Genomic DNA, 17,971 nt, shown 5'->3' on the forward strand with positions numbered 1-17,971 from the left:
TTGCACCAACAATCATTAGGTCTTAAGGTGGTATTCTGTGGTTCCAAATTTATTGTCCATTCTAGTCCAGCCAAGGTTTCTAAATCAAATTCTCTGGGTTTTAAGAAATAAATTCCTTTTGTTGTTAGAGTTTCAATCATTCCTTGAATATTTATTTTAAATTTGTTATTAATGTTGTTCATTATTTCTCCTAAAAAGATTATGTCTACTTGAATGTTGTTTCTTTGAAATTCTCCATAGCCTTTAGCTTGTATCATAATCTTAATATGTTTTACAAAGTCTGCTATTGTCATATTAAAATTGGGACACAAATATGTTATATATCCCTATATTGTTATTCATGTCTACTTCAAGTAGGCCTATAATGGTTTTTTCTTTATCTGAAAATCTAGAGTCATATAAAACTAATAACACTTTTCCTCCTATTCTTTTTGTTGTTAGCTCTCTTAATCCTAGGACAATTAGGCCTAGATGTATATAATTATGTCTTCTTGTTAATAAGTGTAGCAACTACTAATGAATTTTATAGATTTGGTACAAGATGATCTTCTTCCTGGACGATCACCTAACACTACTCTAAACTCGAGGACGAGTTTCTTTTAACCTGGGGCGACTGATGCAGGAGCATCTAAAAATTTTTATTATTAATTTTGATAATTTTTATATTTAGTAATTTTTGGAGTTTTTGGTATTTAAAGTAGTTTTGAAAAGTTCTATTTTTTATTTTAAGATTTTTTTAAAATCTATTTAGGATTTTTAGGATTGAGTCTGTTAAAAAAATTTTCTTTTTTGTGAGGAATTTTTCTTTTAGAGTTTGTTAACAAATTTTGCTTTTTATGAGGAATCTTTCTTAGAGTTTGGATCTATATAAACCTCTTATGAGTTGATATTTTAGGAGGAGAAGTTTTTGTTTAATAATAATTTCGGCGATGCTGTTTATTTTCCTATCTCCTGTTATTCTTCTGAATTAATAGGTTTTAAAATATTGTTTTCGACGTTCGCGGTCTAACCTACGGATTCAATATTGCCCCCGGGATAATCGCTATCTCATTCGGCGTCAATATGGAGACAATAAGATGATTAAATATAATTTATTGTGATTAAAAAAATATGAAACACAAGTATAATTTGGATTCGCATAATCAATGACCTACCTGTTTTTTTACTCATATTCTAATTTGATTTTTTCTAAAAAAAAATTTGTTTCCATCTCATTCAAATTTTTTCCCCCTAATGCCATCTAAGTTATATACTCATGTTTAAAATTGAGCCATTTGAACCAACTGATTCAATTTCACAACAATTTTTCAATCATATTTTGATCTTCCATAGAAAAAAAGCAACGGACACCAACTAACTGACAACGACAGGTACTAAAAATGATAATCCCAGTAGCCACATCTCTGGGGGTGGTCGGTCCGGTCCCACGGAAACTTCCCACCGACCACCAGGGTAAATCGGGAAGCACAAACGACGGCCAATCCAGATGCCCAGCATCCTTTGATTGCGTTCCCCATTTGGAGGAAAATTCCTACAAATACGCCGCAGCTGGGGATCGAACCGCGGGTCCCTGAGTTACAACCTGGATGTCCTACCGTTGCACCATTGCCCCGGGGACTACAACGACAGGGACTAGATACTTATGAGTGAGGTCAAGTTGGCATCTCCTTAGATTAGATTGAATCCATTTAATAATTAGATTTGGTTGGATATAAATTGGTTAGGTTAAGATTGACACAAGTGTATCTGTTGCTCAAATTTACTCAGATATAAGATCAACAACTAATTATACAAGGTGCAACATCAATCCTTATGAATAAAGTCAAAGTGTATAAATAAATTAAATATGCATGAACAAATTTATTTCACTCGATAAATAAATAAATTTAAATAATTAATTAAATTAAATTAATAATTTTAGATATATATATTTAATTTGTTAATACTCATAAATAAAGATTATGAATTATTTATGAATAATATCCATGAAATATAATTTGTAGATCCTGTTTATCAACAAAGCTTTTTGTCAAAATGAAAAGTAAACAAAATAACTCTCAAAATGAATAAATAATTTTTTAATATTCAATTTATTAATCAAGTAAATAAATTTTAAAATAAAAAATTTTAAAAATCAAACCAACTTAAATTGACGTTAATATCTAAATAAATCAATCTCAAATCAAGCTAGTGAGTTCTTCACCCGTCTTCTTTGCAACTAGCGATGGCAATATACTCTATAATCATCAAAATTCACTAAAGAAAGAGACTAAGAAGATTCAAGCTGCTTTGAAGGAGATATTGTCGTGTCCCTGCTGATAGCACTCCAACACATAACGGTAAGGATGGCTACCAGGCATCTGATACCATTAAAGAATGTTAGATTGTACAAGTCAGAATTTAATCGTCTCTCATTTTACCTAGTTTTGAATAGATTAATTCTCTCCAATTATCCCTTTTTTCTATTTACTTAATAGACTTAATCTTATAGAGTACTTTTTATGTTAACACCCACCTGCTATCCGGTTGATCCTCCTCGACATATATAAATATGCCTGACCTTAAACATAGGCGACATGATTAATCATTACCCAACATTATATCAAAATATAGCATGTGTTACAACAGACAGCAAACAATTTCTCAACTCTTCTTTACGGAAGAATTAAGCTTGCATTGTTCAAGGCCATCTAGCTAAAGAGAGAAACTGCATTGCCATATGATAATAAAGCAAGAATTACAACTTGGAGAAAACAATACAGCAGAATTAAGCTTGCATTGTTCGAGGCGATTGAGCTGGCGGAAGAGAGGAAAGCTTCCGCAAACTGAAAAACAATTCTCTTATCTGATAGAAGGAGAACAAGGTTTCCTAGCAATTGTAGTTTCAGTGCTAGAAGCTATTGCAACAAATTACAGAATTTGGTCAATATCAACTCTTTTGTATAAGAACCTCAAACCTAGAGAAGTATTCAAAGTCCTGTTCTATATGAAGGATATGATGGAACAAAGAGGAGTTCAATTCAAAGAACATTGTCTACCATCGTCATCTACTCGTCACAAAGCAATGGTTCTACATACCTATAAAAGGTAAAATAAACGGGGGATCAAAAAAAGCAGCAAAAAGTATAATCTAACAATCAAACAGAGATTTTGGCATGGGGCCACAGTAGAGACCTAGAGAGCTGGGACAGCAGGATTCTTCACCGGTGATATGCAGATAACTACATTATGGACAATGGTCATGGAAAATATGTTCACTTCTTTTTCTTATCATTTCCATCAAGAAGAAAAGGAGCTGCAGGTATGCTGAACCACCATTCCCTGAATCTTCTCATAAATTTCTCAGAGCACACCCTTCGTGGAGGTGAATTCCGAGTGAATATTTCAAGGAATACCATTATGAGTAAAAACCTAGTAGGCAGAAAAGCTACTGCCAATGCCAGTAAAACCAGAACCAATATAGCTCTATCTGTTGCCTGCCCAGAAGAATCAAACAGTTAAAACAGACACCAATTTGGTATTAAAATGCCTACACAAATAGAGGGAAATGACTACAAGATCAGTGAAAAAAACTCCTAAAGGTAAAGCAGATTGACAGTACACGGAGATTCACTTGCAGATTTTATATATACGTACATGATTATACTATTCACGTTTTATACAGTCCATCCACCAGACACTACAATAGTAACTGCTCGTTCGTGTTTCTTTTTGTAATAATTCCTAAATCATGTTAAAATATATTGATAACATTATGCCTTATAATGCAATCCATCTCTTTCACTCCTTCCTGCAGGCAGGGATTACTTGGGTAGAAAGAGAGGAGGGGAGGGGATGGAGAGAAAAAGGATTGCACATGGAGCATCCCATTTGTGTTACTTTCTCTCCCCCTCCTATATTTTCATCCTAGTAAATGCAGCCACGAAAGAATCAATAACTACTAAACCAAATATAATCTTTCTTTAACATTTCAAATTCCCAAGTATCAATCATTTACAAACATGAAGAATATGAAACAAAAGAAAATTTACTTGCTTATTCCCAATTAAGTTATTTGATTAACCTTCAAATTTGCTTGGGATTCATTGATAATACATTTTTGACCTTATGAAACAATGACTAAAACATGATTAACTTCACTTTATACAATGGTGCAAAGTGCATCCAGCCTCTTCTTAGGGTTGGAAAGGTTAGAATCCATGGACTACTGACATAGATGTACATACTAATTTTAAAGTTCCCTATCTTAGTGAATAATTATGAATACTCATCCTAATGCATTTATACTGTGTTGAGAGAAAAAATAGAATTTCCTCCTCAAGGAACTCTAGGTAGCCCCTTCTTTTACATAAATATTATTGATAACTAGGAATATTACAATAAACCTCTTACCTATTCTATATTTGCATTGCAATCCATATTGTTTCCCTCAAATTGATTCAAATATAAAAATCAATTTGTTACAAATATATTCAACTAATACAACCTATGATACTCATCTGGAGGAGAAACTAGAGAAGTGCGCAGAATCAGAATGACATAAAAATTCTTAGAATGATCTAAAAAGAAGTCTATGGAATAACACGTGGTCAGAAGAGAGAATAAATCCGTCTTGAAATGTCCATATAATGACATGCAAAGAGAAGAGTACAATTCTATCTTGAATAATCCATAGAATTGCGCACTTAATAGAGAGAGATAAGATCCGTAGAATGACACATGCAGAGGACACATTGGCTCGAGATCAGTGAGTGACACACATAGAGAAAGAAGGCAAGTCAGCTTAACATGCACGTAATGACACATGCATAAGGGCTCAGCCATTAATAAAAATGTGTTGAATGAACTCACTGGGGCTTGCTCAGAGACGATGATGACGCACATGCAAAATGAACTTGCACAAAAAGAGGGAAACTCATCCAACTTGAGGTCTCCATGAAATAATACACGTGCAAAGATCATAAATCCAGATCAACCACCTCACATGCACTCGGTTGACCCTATTTTATGCTATGTGAAGATGCATTTAGAGAGGTGCATGCATGTGGAGGTGCACGAATGGATGTGCATGGGTGGCTGGGGTAGGGGAGCCATCATGGGCCATGAAGATCCAAATGCTCCTTTAGTTACTAATTTAAATAGAGGACTAGAAAAGGTGATCCAACCCACTGGCGGAGGGGCACAAGGCATTTTGAAAATCTGACAAAAAAATTGGTGCGTTGGAGCTCACATGGACGTGTGACTTGCATTGCATGAAGGATACATTGGACAAATACATGTGGGTGGAGTAGAAGCACGTACAATGGGGGAGGCAGACTGATATAAAGATGCATGAACAATCATGCACAAGAATATAAAGATGCATGAACAATCATTGCACAAGCAAAGGTCGAGCAGCGCATGCAGGCTAAGAGAAACTAGCACGGAGATGGACGGGCTGTCATGCGCAAGTGAAGGATAAGTGGGTTGGAGTGTTCCAGTGGAGGCCATACAGTGCTAGAGGATGTCACAATATGGAGGAGCATGTAGGCAACGGGTTACAAGTGGCATTGGACGTGGGCGACACAAAAAAGAATGTGGAGAGCAAATAGATGGATGACTTGATGAAGGGTCAACATGGAGAGAAATACGAAAGAGGAGGCTCAGATACCATGTTGAGGGAAAAATTAGAACTTCCTCCTCAAGGAAGCCCAGGTAGCCCCCTCTACCTTTATATAGATATTATTGATAAATAGGAATATTATAATAATAGACATTATATATTTACATAATCCTCCATAGCATAATAATTTGTGTCAATGATAGCATCCAAGTGTGTTACATATGAAAACAAATAACAATTATCATATAACAAAGGGGTGAAAAATCAAAACCTGGGAACAAACAGCCAGTAGAAGCGCTCGTAATTTCAAAAGAAAAATATTTCCATCTTGGACCAGCTCTTCAAGTTGAGAGATGGCATTCTGTACTGCCAATATCTGTTCCATTGTGGTCATTGAAGGTGGAACCTTAACCTTGAGCTGATCAATCGGCTTTCCTTGGTTACTTATTCGAGTAAGCAGCATGAAGATGGCAAGAAATAAAAGTAGCATAACAACAGCATATCCAAGCCATTCCCTGCATTCGAACAGTCAACTTTGAAACACGAACATGTATTTTACGCTCGCAATAACTCTTGGATAAAAAATGTTAGCTTCTTAATCTAATTGCAATGTAGCTTCAACTTTGTAATATTTTAAAAAAGCTTTTGGCCTAGAATCATAGAGTAGAAGAAAAACTAAATGTATGAAGAGACTTGTGACACTTAAATAACAGAAAGCATACATTAGCGCACTGTTATAGGTTTCAGTAATTATGTAAAATAGATTAATTAATATTCTCATTGCTTTTGTATATCACAATAGCATACTCTGAGAACAAGATTTCATAAGATCAAAGCAATCAACGGTCCTTTCAAAATGGAGATATTAGTGTAATTGACAGAAACCATGTTCTATGTTTCTTCTCTTTCTAAAAAAAAAGTAAAGCAAGAGATTCAAACGAGTGAAAGTGTGTGCCTATCCTAAGAAATCAATAAATATAGCAACTTGCATTCCCGTAAACCTTGCTTCTTTCTAATACTTACTTAAAAACCAAGAAACAAACAGGAATCTACGGCTCTGCTTGGTTCAATAATGTGCATATGGATAGGGAATTATCTGTAATGATATCACAATGAAACAAAATCCTGGCTTATGGAATCTGGCCTGTGGTGCTTGCTTTTTAATATCATCTGTATCTCCTTTTTCCTTAATCTCTTACCCTTCAATGTGTTGCTTACAGGTGTTGCCATCGACTCTTTACATTCTACTTAGGATATTTAGCCATATTCTAATGACAGTGGGCACTCTATTTTTCATAAAATTGATGATTGCTCATAAGAGAGAATTGGTTATGCTAGAGGATGTGTTGAGGCAAGTGCTGACAAAGCTATGCCTGAACAACCTTCTAACTCACTAAATTATGATCTTGATATCAGTGTCAAATTATAACTGGAAATTCAGAAAAATAGTGGTTGTAAAGTTTTTGGTAGAATCACACAAATTGCAACTTTCTCAACATTCAATGGTGCCAAAATCGACTGAATGTCAAGAGCTCAGAGAAACCCCTAAGCTAGCAATGAGACTGATTATGTATTTTATATTGCTACCTATCTTCCCGGTAATAATAAGAGTTGTCTTGAAGAATTTCAAAAGTTAATTATGCGGTTCAAAGTGATATTTTAAGGACTATGGAGGACGTCAATTTGAATCCTGTTCTTGAAGATGTTGGTCCTCAGACGGTAAGATTACTTCTGCTGCTAGGTCTGTGGAAAATAATGGAAAATTCAACTTATTGTGTAAAATCAAGATTGAAACTGCAGTGGACATGAATGAAGAGCCCAATCAATTTGAATTTAATGGTGGGAATTCTCTCACTAGAGAGGATGATCCTACTATAAGTTCACTCTTCCATTAGAGTGAGAAGGTGGTGGAAAAGAATACATATAGGAGGAACAGGAAGGTGGGAAAAGATGAAGAGGGACAGGAAGTGGGAAACCCCCTGATCAAGGCAAGAATTTCATGTAGAGGGATCATAATAGAGGATACAAGAAGCAAGAGATATTTTGTCATTGCATATTGGCAAAATGAATATATTATGGCTGTTGCAACAATAAAATATCATAGAGGTTTATTTGCAACCTGATTCTTATACTGCATGCTAGTTGGTGGATTATGATTGTTTCTTGGAAGAGTAAAGGAACTGCTAGCACATACTTAAGAACTATGAACTTGGAGCAGCAAGTTAGTGTTCTGGTGACATTTTTATCCATGGTGATTTTTAAAGGGGAAAAAATGAAAATGAGCCCCTTATTTTTGTTATTGTCAAAAGAGCAATCCATTTGTAAAAAAAAAAAAAAAGAGCACCCCATTGTATTTTTCATCCCCAAAATGCCTTGTTCCAGCAGTATAGCAGTTTTGTCCAAAACTACTAATAACATAGAACAAAATTGGTCCAACTTTATCAGAATACCCTTATCCAATTTAGTCAAAATTACTTGAACTTGGTCAAAATCTTCTATACTGTTATAACAGTTTTGATAAAACTGCTACACATAGAGTACTATAACATATAGTAGTTTTGTCCAAAGTTGTTACAACATGCAGTAGTTTCAGCCAAAGCTACTACAACATATAGGAGTTTTGTTCAAAGCTACTACAAATAATTTTGGTCAAATTGTTCCACATTGTTTAGTTTTGACCAAAGTTGTTACACGTTATAGGAATTTTGACCAAAACTACTACAATAACGTGCTAGAACAAGAGCATTATTGGATGAAAAATAGGCAGAGTGCCCTTTTGATGATAATGGAAATAGGGGACACCCTTTTGATTTTTTCCCAGTAAAAATAAATAGAAAATTAGCAAGGCTATATTTCTCTATTTTCCATTTGCAAAAACTTTTGAAGTCTAGGTTTTGAATGGGTATAGATGGAGATATAAGATGTACATACCAAAGTATACAAATGAATAATTCTACAAACATATTAAATGATGGAATAATCATATTGTTGCTTGAATTCCTTTCTTAAAAATGGTATAATTTTCTACACTTTTCTTCATCCCTCCAATTAAAATGGATTGTATAATGTGTTGAGCTACGGTGTTCTATGCCTATTAGCGTTACATGAATATGTTTGATGACTTGTGATTCATTATGTCAATATGTTATAAGGATGTACCATGTTTGAGATGCAATGGACTTTGAGCTAGGCTCGTATTCTAAGTATCTCTAAGTCATGATGCATGTGCGAGGAAATGTTGAAGATAGAATGTTCCATGCCCATTAGTCCTACAAGGAAACGTACAATGGTCCATTCTATGTACTAAAAAGATGTCCCACTCTTCAAAGATAGTCATGTTGGGATAGAATGGGCTCTAGTCTGATTCATAATAGTGGAATTTTTGAATCCTAATCACAAGTCACTCTTATGTAGCCACTTGAAATTACATCAATACATGAATTTTTAACATGCTGAAATAAATCAATATTCCCTAAATTCTAAACCAGCAGCTAATTCTACGATAAGAACATCGTAGATATTCAACAAAAATTATTTAGGAACATATCTTGATTATTTTTTTACCCATGTCATAAGTGTGACCCTTTTAACTCCCTTGACAAATATTTCTCATAGTTTCACTAATTTGTTTTATGATAGACTTTTCTCATTAAGGAAGAGGAAGATGAAATAACAAAATGGATCCCCACAATGAGAATTAGGTGGAAAAAGTCAAAAGAAACTCTAATCAATGAGTATTCTGACAATCATCTGAAGTGGAATAATGCTAACACATTAATAGTGAAAGTTAACATCATACAACAGATAGAGTACACCAAACAAGCATCAAGCTGCCAAATGTTCGGATACTAGAAATATGGGAGTCAAAATATTTGTTTTAAATGGATAATTGCATGTATATGAAGATTCTTTGCTACAACTTTTCTGAATGAAAAGAATAAAATTTCTCAATGTTCATCCATTGAATAAATAATAGCCCGAGTTTTCTCATGTGGAATAAATTTAGCTGACTGAATGGAATATTCATCACCAAGCTAACAGAAACCTATCCTGCCAAGAAGTGTATGCTGCATACTATGACAACAAAAGGCCGTGAGTCTAAGTATTTAATCTGCTACATGAATTCTGTCCTGCCATTAAACTATATTTCAAGCTATATTGTTAACTGCAGATAATAATGTCCATATCTAGTGTTATAAGTTCTCAGTCCTACATATTTATTCCCATATAAATCCCATAAAGTAGATCTGGAGAATCTTCATGGAATATAATTTTTCGATAGTTCTTCATATTATGTCCCTCAAAGAATAGTTATTCTTATTTCCATATTATCAAACGTTAGCAGGAAACAACCATTGTTCTTCGTGAAGCATATTTTTGCAGAAATATGAGATCTATATGTATAAAATGCCTCTAAAATATATTGATGGTAAGGAGCTGAGCATAACAAAAATTAATTCAGATTGGAGTAAACTATCTAACATCTTTCAGTAACAAGTAAAATTACTAGAATAACACCTGAAAATGATGAAACAAGATAAAGAACAGAAAACTATGGACTTGATAGGTTCATCCCACGAAGCCATAGAAATAAGGAAATCTCCCAGTTGAATCATAGGTCGAAGGAGCTTCTGCAAGATTAAAGAAATCAAATAAGGAAGAAATTAGCAGTGACCGGTCCTTCAATGATGCATAAAAAATACTCCTCATGAAATGCACCATCTAAATTGTAAATACAGAGTCTTCACTTCATGTTAAGCCTCTAGAAGAGGCCAGCAATAGTATTTGTTTTTCCAAAACGGTTGGATTATCTAATATTATAATGACACCACCCTTAAGTTTCTAGTTTCTAATTTGTGGCATCATGTTACTTAGATTTTTCAGCTGTTTACATGGAATAAGATTTGACAGGCATTATGACTACATTTTCAACAAATTGGGGAATCATTAGGAATACATATACATAGCAAGGAATGTGGAAATCAATTTTACTAAAAGATTTTCTACTACAAACACCCGAATTCAATAACCTTGGTGGCTTCTGGGCATTTGGAAATGAGTATGATATACAGATAACTAATTTGTTTTGAATAAAAGAACCAACATGAAACTAGAAGAACAAGGCAATAACATCTAGTTTAGGAATATCCCAGGAGGCTTGTAAAAATTTGGTGTTTAATCTTCTAGGTACCTAGCATAGTGAATCTTCTAGGTACCTAGCATAGTGAATTCCTCATCAGAGAAAGAAGCATAAAGAACAGAAAGATCAGTAATCACACCATATAATGTCTCAATCAAGCAAAATAGTAGCACCCTGTGGAGTAGCCAATACAATGTTGAGTGAAGGCCTAGATAATGTCTTCCTGTTTGGTAACAGGAGCCGTTCACTGATAAGTGGTTAAGGAAATAGGTTGAATGTTTGCCTTCTAGCATTGCCCTTTACTTTCGTCCTTTGACTCTAATGAACCATTTTATTATGTGAAATGTGGATCAATTTTCCCTTCAAAGGCTTGCACTCTATTAAGTCGTCACTTGAGATCAGAGTTACAGTTTCATTGTTTAAGTTTATGTGATCCACTTATTGACGGTGACTCTGTTGCTAAATTATGCCTTTAGATGTGATTTCAACCATCCCTTTAGATGCTTAAATTGTCTCAATTTAAATACCTAGTTTGAAGTAAAACCTGACATAGGCACATATCAATTTACCAAAACTTCATCAACAAAACCCGTCTTAAATCATCACTTAATTTTAAATTTTAAAGAACAATGTGGTGCAAAAGGACTATCCTCATTAGCTTGTAAAACTAGCAGATTGTCGGCTTATAGAAGTGCTAGTCTAGTAGTCCACATATGGAAAGGCTGTGACAAATTCTGGGTTGGGGTAGAAGCCTTCCAATTTAACCAATACTGAAGAAAATTGTCCATTTGACTATGTATAGGTTCTTCCAGACAATGGAAGTTCATGTAGATTTATACGAGCATTGCAAGTAGAAACAGCAAATAGCTCTAGTAAAACCTACGTTTAAAATCTCAAGTCATGCTGAAGTTTCAATTTTTGACTAGAATGCTATTATTTCAATATTGTACCGATCTTTTGATATATGGTGTCTGTTACAAATTGGAACCGGAAGGAGAAAGGAGATGAAGAAGAAAAAGTATAAGATAAGTTAACTACATACTTAAATTAGGACTTTGTGTTTCACCTGCAATAATACAATTTTGGCAATTATCTTATATGAACACAAGCTAAAAAAATAACAATATTACTCAATTTATCTTAATTTATGTTGTAGCATGTCGGGGGTGTCAAGTATTGGCTTGACAGAATGCTCATCAAAATGATCGGCACAACAACACAGGAGAGATTGCCGAATAGTAGCGATTTCAGTAATTTATAGGAATGACACATTTCAACGATGCCACCCAACACAGTACAAGATTTCAAATCATGAGTAAAACTAATAAAGGTGTCTCTTGCTTGATATAGTGCATCGCTGGATCACCCTTAGTCACCAAAAGTTGATCCATGAGATGTCTTGATAACAAGCATTGAGGGTGCACAAGACTACTAATGGCCATTTTAAACCCAATTTGCATATTTAAACTTAGCTAGTCATATTGTCTGCATGTGCAAGACCAGATATAGTAGGGAACCTATTATAAGACCACCAAAATATCCCATCTGTTTCACGAGAATTCACTAACATCCCTATCGTTTTAAAAGATCATGACTAAATACCTCAAAATAAATGATCTTAATTTCCTGTGCTAGGATAAAAGCATTTCCCTCTTGAATGGCTCGGCCATAGAGAAGATTATGCTTTTAGACCTATCTAAGACTACAAATATTTCCATAGAAAATGCAAAAAAGAATTACGATGGATCTAGGAAGACACAAGATCATACAAGTTAAACTAATTTCCAAGCCTATGCAACATCCCCTAACAACCAGAGAGTGTATCAGGGAATTTAGAAGGAAACCAGCTAGCTTAGCAAGTTGACTAAGCTCTTCATTTGAAGCACATCAGTTGAGAAGCCAATACAGACCAGATGCACAGAAGATTCTAGCAACACAGTTATTATTCAAAACTGCAAAACATTAAATGTCAACGAGCAGTAAGAGGCTATAGCCATTCTTCAGGACATTGACAGGTGCAACTATAATGATCTTGTTGTAGGTAGAAAGGTTGGTGGGAGAATCCCACCCAGAAGCTGACCGTCATCAATGAAAACTCCATCAAAAGTCAAGCATGAGTGTGACAGAGAGGGACTAGCCAAGGTCACCACCGCGGATGGAGTGTTGAATGGGTGTCAACTTCAAATTAGCAAAAAAGAACGATATCAAAAGAATGTGTCTCATTTTTGCAGGAAGTCTTGGTCGACAAAGATGTTCTACCAGCTTGGTTGTGGCAGATGTGCTTGATTTAAAAGTGAAGACTGAAAATGGTGTGGGTCTGACCAGACTCGAAAATGGGTGGTTCTCCAATAGGTTTGAGGAACCATTGGAGAAAAGCGGTAGCAAAATCTCTACCTGTATTTTTTGGACGTTAGCACTTAGCAGGTCACTGTTGTTGAAGGGGACGATTAATCATGAAGACTATGATAGGAAGAGATGAGAGAGCGTGATGCAGAGGAAGAGGGAGAACTAGGAGAGAAGAGAGAGGAGCAGAAGGGAGGGAGGCCAAGAAGCCATCTTATCTACTAGGAGCCTCCCCTGAAAAGTAAATGTTAACTCTAATAGAGAACCCACTCTAATACCAAGTTGAGGGATAAAATCTGATAGCATATTGATCAGAGAAAGAACTAGAAGACCCATATATAGTATTATTATAATACCTAATAACCACATATCCACATATAGAACCTATTAATTATAATACAAATCAAACAGACTAAAGTACAAGGTATAAAAGAGTACTCTAAAAGTGGTTGACACTATTAAATCGTAACAGCAAAGAATAATACAGTACCTTCATCACTGCCAAATTTGTATCAAGACCATCTACTTTGACTCCATCTATTGTAGCTTGTGCTTTCTCTAACTGTTTGTAGTTAATTCTAGCATCATTCACTGCCCTTTCTAAGGAAGTCAGTTCCCCGACAACTATTTCACCAACAAGAAGCTTGTCTTCAGTTGAAACTTGTGATACGAGCCCTAGATTTGACAAAATTCCCAAAGTAGATATAGAGTACATTCCACTTCTTGAAGTGGATTGATTAGTTCGATCCAACCTCCTAGAGGCTATTACATTAGCTAGTGTTTCCAATATTGCATCACCTCCAGGAAGCTGATCGCAGAAATTGAACATCAGAAGTGCCTCATATTTGATAACTGCTGGCAGAAGTAAATCTCGAATGGCTTGTATACGTAGAATACCAAGAATGGCTTTTGAAAGAGTTTCTTCTTTCTCAACACCTTCTATTTCATGCTTCTGAATGAATCGATGGGCATAAAGAACTTCTCGCATAATAGCTAGCCAATAATCACGACGTGAATGACCTGTAAGCTCAGGAAACTCCATGATCATTGGTTCTGATCTAAAAGGAAGATAGAAAATTATATTACTAACTGAATATTTACTGCTACGGGTTGTTCTTCAATAATTAATTAAGATTACCCAAATCAATTAGAAAAAAAACAACATAGACATTCAATGTAAGTTTTATATTACAACTTAATGTAGCAACTCACAAAGATATTGACTTGTACATAACAGCCTTATCAAAAAGGCGGGAACCCCATGGCCCAGTCAACTCAGGCTTGATACTTTGCTTTAGATCATCTGCAAGTTCATACACCTTTGGTTTATCAAAGGTTACAACTCGCAGTGCTTCAAAATAGAGAGCATGGTCCGTCAGTGTCAATCTCCCTGCAATAAACAGAACTTGAGGAATTAATAGATTTTCATAACTGATTGATGGATTAGCTCTCAAAATCATAAGAGGTGCTTAAAGTAAGTTGTCCTTTACAAGGTTTAAAATATCAAGTTGTGCCGACGTTTCGGTCCCGGACTGAAACGATACAGTTTCGGTATCGTATCGTGTTGTGCAGGTATAGTTTCGATATTTTTAAAATATATAATATATTAACTAAAAATAAAAAATTTAATCTAAATATTTAAAAATAAAAAAATAAAATAAAATATTTTTAAAAAATAATAGGATAATTTTAAGAGGCTTTAATTAAATCTATTTAAATTATCTCAATTATAACTAGGAGTTGATTATTAAAACATAAATTTTAAAACCTAAGTTTTAAAAAAAATCCTTGTGATCGCCCGATGCAAGCGTAGGCCACGAGACCGGGACCTGTGCAACGCCTCCATCCTAGCCGGAATGCTGTGCTGGTATCGGTCCGCTGGCAAACGAAAATTTTCGCCGGTATCAAGCAAAACGATTCGAGATATCAAACCTTGGTCCTCTACATCATAGATCATTTGTATATTCTCCCCATTAACTAAAACAGAGTGGGTTGTCAGAAGATGTACCAGGCCATGTAGAAGTTCCCATGTGTTCAAGCACTGGTTGGGTGGTCAATGTTCCGTCCATCTCAAGGATCCTTTCTTCTCTAGGGAGGCGAAGACCCGAAAGAAGAGGTGATTCAGTCTGAGCTTTCATCTTCTTTATTGCTCTATAGAAGGAAAAAGGGAGAAATTATACATTCGATTTCCACTCTACAGTGCAATCCTCAAGAAGTAATCTTAAATTATGAGAAATGGCCATATGACATGTATACTGCTTCCTACTTTCACCCAGACATCAAGGAATCGACATCCAGTTCAGTTGCATTTAGTGGATGGAATAAAACTCTTTTACAGCTGACAAAACCATAAGATTTTGGTAATCCAGATTGCTACCACTTCTAACACAGATTATTCATAAGAAAACAGAAGAATATAGTGACCACAAACAATTCAACTACCCGGGTCATTCAAAAGTGATATTAAGAACAGCATGCACTCCACACAATGATGCTTTATAAAATTAAGAATGCATGCTAAAGGAAAGTTATGATAAAAGTGTGCCATGTCAGCAGTTTAGAATCCTGTGTTGCCACCCCATCCATACGTACAATGAGACACAAAAAGTGTCAGCATAGTGACACCAGGTCTCAAATGGCATATCACATCACCAGCAACTACGCAAAAGTGATCTCTATAAGAAGCATGGAGGAAGGTTTGATAAGGCATTTGTGGCGGCTACGAAGGGTGGGTGAACAATTTTCCAGGTGAACCCAAGTTTGAGTTGGCAGCAGCGGTAGGTACATATCCATCCACTTCTTTTGCCTCTTCTTTTTTTTTTCCTTCTTATTCTCAATCTTCCTATCCAGTTTTTGCCTCTTTGTCCTCTCCCCTTCTTCCTCTTCCTCCCATTTCATCACCACACCCACCTTGACATGGTTTACCAATACTAAACTACTTCGATCAAGAACCAAAATAGTCTCAAAAGTGGTATTTTAAACCTTGATGCATCTCAACTACAATTCTTGATGCAAGAGTTATTTATAGAAGAATTAGAAAAAAAAATCAAAGGAGAAAAGATGATTAATTGTTTTGATGATAAGAAAGAGGAAGTATTTTATTACCAGATTCACTTTCTGTGTCCTTAGTGTATGGGTCATTTATATCCTACTGTTGTGGTTTCTTTCATCATCTTTTTTTTTATCCTATATAATTCACATATTGAACTGAAGAGTAAGCAAACTAAATTTACTTACAAGATGTGCTGATGCAGGAGGCATTCATGTCTCTGGGTGATTCATTGACATAAACACTTCTAAATGTATTTTGAGTGGAGGTGTGGGGTCATCCTTTTGTATAACTCTTCCAAACAGAGGCACAAGATGTCTTTTGTAATAATTGTATAGTGCAAATGGAGGGAAGAATAGAGTTGATCTAAGGTTATATAATTCATAGCTATTAACGAACATAGGCTGATAACTAACTGCACAATTAACAACCATTCATTAAGCAACAAAAAATCATGAGTCCCAATTATTTAGGGTTGGAGGTAACAGCCATTCAGTAACTAGCAGGATATTTCTAATTTAGTCTACAACCGAACACCAACCAAAAAAATCACCAACAATACACAAATATTAACAAACCAGATTCCTTTTTTTATGCAGAGGTACCTGTCTAATGCACCTAGGTATTTCTCATAGACCGCAAAAGTAAGTCGACCTCCAGTTGAAGTAGTGAGCACATCAAAAAGATTGAAACAAGTAATTACATCTGCAATAGTGGGAATAGCAGGGGCTATTCTAGAAAAGGCCTCTATGCCTGCAGTTCTCTCTTTATCCACCTGCTGTAAAGCTAAGATCAGTGAACTCAAAATGAATAGGGAAACCTTTGTCCAAAATCATTGAGAATAACACCATGAAAAAGATGAATGTCAATCTTTACCTTGAGTGTAGGCTGACTTTCAGCTGCAGGTGCTTCCCAGGCTAACATCATATCAAATGTCAACCGTCGAAAGGTCTTGTCTGACAGATGGCCAGAAACCTGAGTAGAGAGAGCAAGGGTTCTAAAACAACAGTATTCCAAGAAGTTCCTTGCATAATTTGAAGAACTCTTTTTAGTATCTGAAGCAACTGAATTAAAATTGCTTTGGAGCTCATCCATAGTAATATTGAGAATTCTGCAACAAATAGAAGCCAAAAGACACAACATTAATGCTGAAAGTAAACAGGTAAAGCATCTGTATACCTTATTTTCAATATACCAAGGTATCAAAAGGTGATAAGGGATTATTTTGAATTGCATGACATCAATGACATGAAACCAAAGTATTCAATATATTCTTTGAAGAGGAAAAAAACCAAACCAGCAACTGCAAACAAAAGGCCTAGAACATCTGATTCTAATGGAAAGGTTGAGTTTGGAGATCAAAGCTCAGGCTCAGACTTTGAGTTGAATGAATTACATACAAGATAAGCATTGTTGATGCTATATGACATCTAGCCCTCAAAGACACAGGATTTCACCACTAGGATGTTTGGTAAAACCTAATTCGATATTGGACAAAAGATGATCAAAGACAAGCTTTAGGCTTGGACTCTGAGCCTCTGAAAGAGCTATTTCCCCAGTAGGATGCTATGACCCAACCATGAATGGTAGACAGAAAGGGTGATACGCCAAGTCACATCAACAGTTGATACTTTTTGAGCATTTATCAACAGCAAACATTAAATTAAATATACAATTCCGCCCTTGCATGCATTAAATGTTGGAAAACAACTAATCCTAAAATGGCAGGTCAAGTAAGATTACACCCCTGTAATAGGCTCCAGACTGCTATTCATGTCCATTTCCTAGTTTCTATAAGCTAAGACAAGTGTGTCTGATATGCCAATGCCCCTATGCA

At 35.3% G+C, this 17,971-nt stretch overlaps 1 protein-coding gene across 3 annotated transcripts; it reads right to left on the bottom strand.

Annotated features, from left to right (window-relative positions):
• Positions 1 to 2,763: 2,763 nt before the first annotated feature.
• Positions 2,764 to 17,239, bottom strand: LOC141817895 (uncharacterized). 3 transcript variants are annotated; one of them, XR_012600881.1, is made up of 9 exons: positions 17,011 to 17,239; positions 16,740 to 16,912; positions 15,094 to 15,236; positions 14,298 to 14,475; positions 13,576 to 14,143; positions 10,121 to 10,233; positions 5,874 to 6,117; positions 3,175 to 3,476; positions 2,764 to 3,078 (listed from the first exon to the last, which is right to left on the bottom strand). XR_012600881.1 is itself a non-coding variant. In XM_074705508.1 (8 exons), the coding sequence occupies exons 1-8, from the start codon at positions 17,227 to 17,229 to the stop codon at positions 3,255 to 3,257; spliced, it is 1,857 nt and encodes a 618-aa protein (XP_074561609.1). In that variant the 5' UTR covers positions 17,230 to 17,239; the 3' UTR covers positions 2,764 to 3,254. The 3 variants fall into 3 exon arrangements, 2 of the variants coding, with proteins under 2 accessions (XP_074561609.1, XP_074561608.1); XM_074705508.1 differs by having other exon boundaries at positions 2,764 to 3,476; positions 16,740 to 16,909; XM_074705507.1 differs by having other exon boundaries at positions 2,764 to 3,476.
• Positions 17,240 to 17,971: the final 732 nt, after the last annotated feature.

Source organism: Curcuma longa, unplaced genomic scaffold, assembly GCF_044706935.1.
Source record: "Curcuma longa cultivar G26 ecotype Majalengka, Jawa Barat unplaced genomic scaffold, ITB_CL_G26_1.1 contig_22453, whole genome shotgun sequence".
Classification (NCBI taxonomy): domain Eukaryota; kingdom Viridiplantae; phylum Streptophyta; class Magnoliopsida; order Zingiberales; family Zingiberaceae; genus Curcuma; species Curcuma longa.